At 46.7% G+C, this 9,896-nt stretch overlaps 1 protein-coding gene across 3 annotated transcripts in view; it reads left to right on the top strand.

Moving 5' to 3' along the window:
• The window catches only part of RHPN1 (rhophilin Rho GTPase binding protein 1), a 33,496-nt gene continuing 23,600 nt past the window's right edge, over nt 1–9,896 (top strand). For 2 of the 3 annotated variants that reach the window (XM_061447617.1, XM_061447615.1), the window contains exon 1: nt 117–515. In XM_061447617.1, the coding sequence (XP_061303601.1) occupies nt 420–515 (96 nt within the window). In that variant the 5' untranslated portion in view covers nt 117–419. Of the gene's footprint in view, nt 34–116; nt 516–9,896 lie in introns of those variants that run through there. The other variant, XM_061447616.1, reaches the window with a different exon arrangement.

The following is a 9,896-nucleotide window of genomic DNA, read 5'->3' as shown; positions in this document are numbered from 1 at the left end:
AGGGAGGTCTGTGGGGTTTGCCCCCCAATCTGGGTTAACTGCAAGAGGGGTCTGTGGGGTTTGCCCTCCTTTACCCAGCCCCCCCAGCTGGTGTAGCTCTGCAAGGGGGCCTGGGGGGTTTGCCTCCCCCCTTATAGAGGGGTTTGTGGGCTTCCCCCCCTTCATACTGGGTGTCTCTTCAAGAGGGAGCTCAGGCTGTGGGCTTAGATCTAAGTAACTGTTATATGTATGGGGACTTGTAGCATAAGTGAGCAAGGGCTAGTGGGGGTTTAAGCCCCCCATATAGGGCAGGGCTGGGCTCTGAACCCCCTTCAAGGGGTTAGCAGGGTGTGGGGCTAACCAAGGAGAGAGCCTCGAGCCACCCAGTGAGGCCAGGCAGGAGCCCCCTCATTCAGCCTGTGGATGCTGCGCTCCTGGAGATGATGCCCCCTGAAGAGGAGAGCCCTGATGGGGAAGGGGACAGGGACAATGCCCTTGTCCTCCTGCAAGGTCTGAAGAGCAGCAGCACCCGGAAGGTGAGGCACCGCGGTGGGGTGCCATGGTGGGGGGTGCAGGATGGCAAAGCACCCAACTGATGCTATATGCGGCTGGGTATCCCTGTTTGGTCTATGGGGATGGTGGTCCCCATGGGTGGGAGTTCAGGTTCATCCTGGTTATCAAACCATGCTGGGGGGGTCAGGGTACAGTTTGATAGGTGATATAAATGTGGCCATGTGCTCATCCATAAGCAGACTTACACAACTGTCTCTTAGCTCATTGTCTCTTAAACTCCACTCTTTTACTTCTTCTTCCTCCACTAATTCCGAGCTTCCTACTGACTAATTTTAACCAAATTCTCCTTTAGTTTGGCGTTTTCTCCTTCTTGCCCATAGGAAGATGGTCCAGCCCAGCACTGCCTGTCCCTCTTGCTGTTCGAGATGTATGGGGCAGTGTATTGTTCATGGACAAACTTCTCCCTTGGGAAGTTTGCTATACATGTGAGATGGGGCTGATAGCCTGTTGCCGTCACTTGTTTAATCAGTAACAGCATGGTGAAGCCAGTAAGTGTTGTCCTCAGCCTGTGACCAACCCCACTGATTGGCTTCCCTATTGTCCCTTGGGTGTCAGTGCATGCTCCTGGGGTTGAGGAGGCATTAGGGTGTGTTTCTTGCAAGAAAAGGTGGGTAAATGCTCTCTTTTGGGGTCGTTTAAGCAGTTTTCCCGTTAGGTCTGCGCCCTGGGAGCCAACTTTATAAACCTGCACTGAATTTTCCCTGTAATCTGATCTCTCCATGCAAGTCTGTAATTTTCAGAACCCGTTCTTCAGCAGAGACCTGCACTTCTGCAGCCCTTTGGCAAAGAACAGAGCCCAAAAAAACAAATAAGCAAAACTACAACCAGGCTCTGTAGAGGTGGTTTATTTTGTGCCTCTTTCCTGAGTGAGGGTTGAGATTGCAGCCAGGGCTGAACAAGGATCAATCTGATCTTCAGTCACTTGAGCCTGGACTCTCCAGCTGCAGCTAAAGAGGTTGCAACCTTAAACCAGGTTGGAGTTTATGTAGGGCTTGTCTAAATAGGTAAGGAGAGATTAAGAGGACTTTGTTTTAACAGTTTATTCTGTGTATGGACAGGGTTTCCTTTATATGAGCAATTGGTTTACCCTGTTTGGATGGAGAGTAACATAGGAAACTATTACAGCTCTTTGGGGGGGGAACTGGCAGGGGATCTACAGCGTCTGTCATAACATGATTGCTTTTCTCATTAAAAAAACAAAGCCCCTGATTAGATTTCCTGTTAAAGATACCAACTTTTTGTTTCAAAGAAATGATCAATACAACCTCCTGTAGTTGTTTGGTTGTTATGGGGCCATTGCACATTTGCTCACTTGCAGGGGATCCTGCCCACTGCTGTGCTGGTGATTATTTGCTTTCTCTGCTAGGGCTCATGTACTGAGGCTGAAGATTTAATACATCTGTTTCCTGCTGGCACCCTGCCCCAGCTCTCACGATGCCCTGAGCCTCCCCCAGCTCTCTAAAGCAGCTTCACCCTCCTAAACTGAAGCTGAATACAGGTTTTGCTGTTTAAAGCCCCCCAGTTCTCTCATATCTTTATTTTTCTCCCTTCACCACTTTATTTTTCCTTCCTCTTCTGAGTGCATTAGCCAAGAGCGAGGCACTTTGTTGGGCAATGTAAAACCTTAATCCTCTCCTCATTTGTTAAAAGGCTGTGGTGATGTAACCATATTCTCAATAAAAGGTTTTAGAGGTTTTAGCTGGTAATGTCTCCCACAGAAACCCAGCTTGTAGCCAGAGTGCTTCATGAGATTAGGGTAGTGATAGGGACTTTTCTATATAAATACATGTTCAGGGAGCAAAAACTGCTTGTTGTGACTTAACTGTTGCTTATAGTAATAGCTCATGTTCTTCTCTGAAATTGGAGAAGAAAGAAATCATTGATAATCTTTTAAAAAGGAGGATTTTAAAGCCTGCTTTTGTATGTGGAGTGTGGCTTTTGTTTTGCTCTCTAGCCCATGGGCTAACAAAGCTAAACCAGGGTCACTTGGCCACTTGTCCTGTGCAGGCCTGCCATAAACTTGTGGGTTGCAAAGGGGAATAATAATCCCACTTGACAGCTCTGGCTCTATCAAAATAACTTATAAACCATCATAGTTCTGGAAATAAAGAGGTGCTGAGAGCTTGATGATCCAGTTACCCTGTTTCTACTACATGTTTTCCAGCTGCTGGATCATCTGTGTTCTAGGAAACATCCCTTTTTGGGGGTCAAAACTGAGTGTCAGGGAATATTATTGCCCCTGAGAGAGGAGGAGAATAAGTAACTGCATGTTTTATATTGAGTGGGGGGTGTTGTAAGCATTTACTGGGTAAAACCTGCAGGTTTGGGGTTGTTCTTAGACACCATGTGCTCATGACCACAGGGTTGAGGCTTGTGGATCAAGGATACCTCTGTTAATGACACAGTGACTTGTAGTAGTGCTTCCCAGAGCTGTAGCACTTGGTGTCATAGAACCATAGGCTATTTTGGGTTGGAAAGGACCTTAAAGCTCATCCAGTTCCATCCCCTGTCATGGGCAGGGACACCTTCCACTAGAGCAGGTTGCTGCAAGCCCCATCCAACCTGGCCCTGAACACTGCCAGGGATGGGGCAGCCACAGCTTCACCAGGCACTCTGTGCTAGCACCTCACCACCCTCACAGGGAAGAACTTTTCTTGCATACAACCTAAACTTCCCCTGTTTCAGGGAAACCCTGAAACCCATCACCCCTTGTCCTATCACTCCAGTCCCTGATGAAGAGTCCCCCTCCAGCATCCTTGTAGCCCCCTTCAGACACTGGAAGCTGTTCTGAGGTCTCCACACAGCTTCTCTTCTCCAGGCTGAACAGACCCAACTTTCTTAGGCCGTCATCTTTGACTGTGCCTTGTCTCTGCACAGATATTTTACTCTAGTTTTAACTACAGAGCAAATGTCGATATTCTGGAGTTTGCCTTGATGCAAGCTATGTGGAGAGCAAACACAGCTTAGACTTGACCAAATGTCATGGAGTTGGTCATCACTGCTTGAATTGCACTTGATGGTTGTTGCTTGACCTGCCATGCTCTGATCTTTGGCTCTTCAGTAATCATTTCTGCTTGGGTTGAAGGCTTCCCGGGTGCAAGCCAAGTGATTTCCTTGTTCTTTAGCACCTCTGTGCTGTTTTAATTCCATCGTGAGTGCAGACTGGTAGTGCTGGAAAGGTTGGTTGGTCACTCAGTTGGTGGTGGTGAACGCTGGAGGAGCTCACCCACTTAACAGCTTTGAAGCCTGGGGACCTTAAGGGTTAGTAGCAAACCATCCCCAGCACTGGCATAGTTTTTCATTGCCCATGAATCCTGGTCCTACCTAAAGGAATTCTCCTTTGGATGAAAGAGCAGTTTGCAGATGGGATGATGCTTGGAGTCCAGTGGTTGTGGTAGCTCTGTCTGAAGTGTAGCCCTCATGGGTATTGGGTGTTAAACTGAAATATCTCAGGCTTGTTGTAGCCCTGCTTGGGTTTACCTTCAGAGTTCTAGGGTTTATTTACTGTATCCTGTCTGCCTGTTCTCTCCCTGTGTGTGTAGAAGGAGCACCTGCGGTGGCTCTTGTGGGAACTACTGGGGTAGGGATGAAGTGGAGGTGAGATGTGGATCCAGGCTCCAGAAGAGCTGCTGCCATTTCATCTGAGGGGTGTATTTGTGCCCTGAGCAACCAACCTCACCTATTGCTTAGTGAAGAGGGAACAAGGGAGCACTGAAGAGGTTAAAAGAGTGTAATCCCAATGGGTTGTCCAACAGGAAAGATGAACTATGTCCTCTTCCTTCAATGGGGAAGGGCTGAATAGTAACTCTTATAAAATCATAGAGTAGTTAGGGTTGGAAAAGACCTTAAGATCATCTAGTTGCAGCTCCCCTTTTGACTCCCTTCCCTTAAATAAAGCAATAAGCTGTCTATTCCCTGGGAGGGATAATTTATACAGTTAATCCAGAATAATCCTCAAGGATTTAGGGAACATATGCAGCACTTTGGGATAATTGAAATGCTGAAGGCAGTTGAGGCTTCAGGAGATGCAGCAGTGGAGCATCACTGGTACCTTTCCCAAATGCAGCTGGGTTATGCTTAACATCCTCATGATAACCACAGTCTCCTGAGTTGGTCTCAACAACAGAAGCTGAGGTGGACCTTGTTCTGCCTTTGGTCCTCAGCTATGTCCCTAAACTCTGGTTGTCTGATTATCGAACACATCAGCTTTGCATTATGAGACTAGGGGTAAGCTCATGTTGCTGGCCATGGGGTACTTGGCCTGCAGCGCAGATGTACCCATATGCAGTGCATGATTTTAATGACAAATCTCAGTGCAGATAACTTGATTTCCATCAATGTTTCCATCCCATATTGAAAAAAAGGGGCAGAAATGCCTGACTCTGAAGCAGCAGCTCATCCCTTACATGTTGCATTGCCTGGCACCAGGGTTCACTTTATCACTGCCATGTGGGCATGCAAACATAAGGGGTTGGCTGCTGCTGTGCCCCCCTTGCAGCTTTCTCCTTGAACTTCCCTGTCCTTGGGGATGTGAAGGTTGTCCAGTTGGAGGTGATGTCTGTAGGGCCTGTGTCAGCACAAGGTAATGACTCATGTCTCGCCACTGACATATTATGGATGTCACCAGACTATGTGCAAATTAAACTTGAGCTTCTCCTCCTATTCTGTGGGTGCTCTTCAGCTGTTCCAGTTTTTAGAAGCCTTGATGGTGACTTTTGTGACTAAAGCTGGTCTTGGAGATCATAGAATCCCAGACTGGGTTGGGTTGGAAGGGAACTTTAAGCTCATCCAGCTCCAACCCCTGCCACAGTCAGGGACACCTTCCACTAGAGCAGGTTGCTCCAAGCCCCTGTATCCAACCTGGCCTTGGGCATTGCCAGGGATGGGGCAGCCACAGCTTCTCTGGGCCTCAGTACCCTCACAGGGAAGAGCTTCTGCCTAAGAGCTCATCTCGGTCTCCCCTCTGGCAGGTTAAAGCCATTCCCCTTGGCCTGTCCCTCCATCCCTTGTCCCAAGCCCCTCTCCAGGTTTCCTGCAGCCCCTTTAGGCACTGGAGCTGCTCTCAGGTCTCCCCTTCAGGAGTCTTCTCTTGTCCAGGCTGCCCCAGCCCAGCTCTCTCAGCTTGGCTCCAGAGCAGAGCTGCTTCAGCCCGCACAGCATCTCTGTGGCCCCCTCTGGGCTTGCTCCAACAGCTCCACGTCCTTATGTTTGGAGCCCCAGAGCTGGATGCATTAGTCCAGGTGGTGTAGAGGGGGAGAATCCCCTCCCTTGACCTTCTGGTGGTACAGCCCAGGATAAAGTTGACTTTCTGGACTGTGAATGGATCTTGTTCAGGTCCCATGGATTTATACACCTCCTCTTGTTTATAACTTTAACAGCATGTCCTAGGCTTGTGTCTTACCTTCTCACAGGTGTCACAGTAAGGGCTTGTGGTTGTCCTTTGATCATAGTTACCCTTTGATCACTTCACATGCTGTTTTCAGTTTTGCTTTTACTCATTTGCTTCCAGCAATTGAGCTCCTGTTTTTCTATCAGAAAATAAAGAGCAGAAATGAGTCCCTTTGTGCACAGCTTTGCCCTTTGGACTTGCTGGCATCCACCTCTTCCTCCAGGTGATTAGTTTTATCTGTTATTAGTGCTGGGAAAGCTCTGAGGCAGTGGCCTTGTTTTGGAACCAGGGTCACAGGTAAGTGCTGTAGGTGTGCCTCATCACTCAAGACATCCAGGCTCCATCTCCTTGTGTTTACTGGAGTTGTGAAGTGCAAAGGTGATCATCTCTAAACAAACATTGCCTAAGGACTTGCTTATAGAAGGAAACCTAACCACATAATTGCTCTATTTAACACCCTAGATGGGTGCTTTTGAGCTGGAAGAGGTGTTGTGGTTGTGCTTCCTGCAAATATAGGGTTTGAGTTGGCTGCAGGCTTGACATCCCTCAAAGGGGACCCGTTTGTCTTGGCCTCCTCTGGAAAAGAGGTCTTTTGGCCTCTTTCTTGCCTTTTCTTCCTCATATGAAGGCATTGGTTGAGTACTTTCTGTAACACCGATGTCTTCCCATGCTGAGGGTTGAACACAATGTCACTTGGCAGATGTCTCCTGAGCATCAAATTGGCCTTTCTACAATTATACTGCCTCTAATCCTGCTTTGTCAGAGGCAATAATCCTCAGAGCTGCACACGACTATATAACTTAATGACCCACATTCATTTCATGGCTCTCTTAACAGGCACTGTTCTCTGTGTACATACAAGCTATGCAGTTCTTTGGCTCCTGCACAGTCTATGGGCTCTTCCAGTACAAGTTATGTCCTTGCCTCTCCTTTGTGAGAGCTTTAAACTAGGAAGGCTGAGAAATCTCATATTCAACCTGGCTGTTTCTTAAGCACCCAACTTTACCCTTCTATTCATGTCCCTAGGTGCAACCTAAAGCCCATGAAACTGGTTCAACCTTAAAGGGTTGACCTCAAAAAAGAATTAAGCAAGGACAAAACCATTTTATAACCAAATAGCACATTTTGGTGGTGGTTTTTGATTTTTCCCTTATGTGAGGCATGATCAAAACCATCACTGCTTACTTTAGGAACTCTGCTGTAGTTTTTAACTTGGAGAGTATGGGCACAGGCAAAGCTTTGGGTTCCTTTGAACACAAGCTGTTGGAGGATGGGCTTTCCTCTTGTGTCTCCATCTTCCCTATCTACCTTTTGATTTAAATACGGCCTGTTTTGCTCATGATGGTATTTCCTTTCATATATATATATGGTAACCTGGCCTAAGCATAATGTTCTGAAGCTGAGTTTCCTTCATGCTCCTGTATACGTGAAATAGCGCCACTTGTGCTGTGCTCCAGGAGCAGCTGCAGACTGGGCTTGATTGTTCCCCATGGTGGCCTTGGCATAATGCTTATATTAGTCCCTGCCAGCCAAGAGTGATGCTTTGGGACCAGCAGATCTTCTGGAGGTGAGATGTGCTGTAATCCCATGGGTTACTGCGCTTACTCAACCTCATAAAGGGTGAGGAGGAAAACAACGTGTTGGGAGATCACATGAAGTCCCTAAGGACAGCAAGTCTCAAGATCCTTACTCAACATCTTCACAAGGCTTTGGTGTTACATCAGGTGCTCCAATAATACCAGACTTTCCAGTATGGTTTTGCTGTTGGCTTAGAAGCCTGGATAATTATCTTAGGAAATCCATTTGAGAAGGCATAATTTGGATGGGAGTGAGGAGAATGGGACTTTGCAGCTCTATGGATGGCTTAGTGTCTCTCAGAAGAAGTCTAGGTAAATTGTAGAATGGAATATTGGATGTTCTGGATGTTGTTGTGCTGTGTTTGGTCCCCAGCTGCATCAGGGCTTACAAGTGTTCCTGGAGGGCAGCTCCTTTGTGTTCTTGTGGAAAGATGAAGACATTAATGATCATCAGCTCTGATTATGCTTGAGGGGGTTCTTGTTCATCAGCTGTGACACTTTGACTTGAATTTTGCCTCTTGGTGTTCTCAGGCTGGGCATGGGAGAACTGGGGAGCTGCCTAGTCATTTAGTTAAACCCCTTAATGCTTTTGCAGTGAAGAGGTTTTAACACTGTCATTCTACATCTTGTAGAGCCATCCTAGTGTCTTCTGATGCCCCTTTTCTTCTTTATTTTCTTCTTTCCTTGCCTCCAGACAAGGAGCTGTTCATGGACCTTCTCTGTGGTTTCAGATAGTCCTTCCACTTGTACCTTTTCCATCATATCTCACCTGCAGTTCCTCTGGCCTCCTGCCTATGTATTCAGGAGGTCTTTGCTCCTCCCTTAAAAACCCTTTAAAATTCTTTGACCACTTCTGAGCAAAGCTTTGCAAGAAGTGGAGATGCCTCAAAGGTGAATGAAAGCTCCTGTAGGTATTGCTGAAGGCAAAGAGATGCTTCCCACCTCCACCAATTGCTACTGGGGCTGTTGAGTTTTGGATGAGGCTTTCTGGCTCTGGAGGCAGGGAGAGTCCTGGTTCCTGCTCAGTTCCATGTATTTGTATATGTTTGTGTTTGTGGCTCTGGGAATGACAAGTGCCCCCCTGTAAACCTGAGGGGCTGCTGAAGTTTTAATATGCACCAACTTTTGTTTCTCCTTTTCCTTTCCCTTAAGCTTTAACTTTCATTTCTGGTTAATGTCTGTGAAGAAACATCATTGAAGGCACAATGCTTGTAATCACCCTTTAATAGAAGGAGTACTTGTGCAACATCCTGGCCTATGTCTGCATGAGAAGCTTCTTTCTAGAGAGGAGTTTGATGTCTCTTTTACTTTGAGGGCCTCTAGGGTGCTCAGTTTTGAGAAGTCCCTGTGTGGTTGGCTTCTAGTTTTCAAGGGCCATGTTTAATAACGACTCAAGCTTCTTGCTGGAGAGAACATGGTATTGTCCATTCTTGGGCTTCATGGTGTCTAATTCCTCATCCTTCCCTTTTCAATTTATGGATTTTTCCCAATGGAGCCAACAGTGTGTGCAGGATGTGTGAGTACCCCCAGGGCACTTTGAGATCAGCCTTTCATGTTATTTGCACCTGGTTGTCTCAGACCCAAGATTTGTACAGCTATGGGGGTGTTTTCCTTAACATCCCACTTAATTACTTTTGTAGAGTAATCCTGCTCCCCTGCTCCCAGCTTGTTCCATCAGTAATTTCAATGGATTACTGTAAAGCACTAAGCCTGCAGATTTATGGACCAGATGGAATGGCTCTGATTCCTCAGTTTCCAATTAGGAGCTCGAATCTTCCACTTCAATGAAAATGCCCATGTTAATCCAGCCTCTTTTCAAAGGGGACACCACTTAATGGCCTTCAAACACAAGAAACTAATGTTCAGAAGCTGAAGTCCATGAAAATGCCAAGTTTTCCATTCCCTACTTCATCAAAACTGGTCTCATACCTTTTTGAGCAAGAATTTCTCTTTTTTTCCTTTCCTATTTCTCTTAGGAAGATAATTTTAGAAGCAAATTCTCCCAGAGTAACATTTGGACCTACAATGTTTGTTGGAGGGATAACCAAGCATTGACCTGGCTTGTTGGATCTGAGACTGTTGTGACCCATCCTGGAGGATAAGACTTGAAGCCCAGAGACATGTCTACATGGAAGAAATTAGATGAGAAGGTGTATTGGGCTGGATGAGTGGGCACTCTTGGAGCTCTGTAGAGTCTTTTAAGTGGCAAAACCCCTTCATATGGAGACAAGGGGTCCACCAGCTCTGGTGGAAGAAGAGCAATGAGGAGCAGTGTAAGACTGATGTGCACAACAAATACAGATTTTATAAAGTAAGGCAGTTGGGGCTGTTCAGCCTGGAGAAGAGAAGCTGTGTGGAGACCTCAGAGCAGCTTCCAA

The sequence above is a fragment of the Pezoporus flaviventris genome, unplaced genomic scaffold (genome assembly GCF_033815535.1).
Source record: "Pezoporus flaviventris isolate CSIRO_AGI_PZ_B2104156 unplaced genomic scaffold, CSIRO_AGI_Pfla_v1 ptg000007l, whole genome shotgun sequence".
NCBI lineage: Eukaryota > Metazoa > Chordata > Aves > Psittaciformes > Psittacidae > Pezoporus > Pezoporus flaviventris.
Note: the sequence above shows the minus strand (reverse complement) of the source record. Positions and strands in the feature narration are given on the sequence as shown.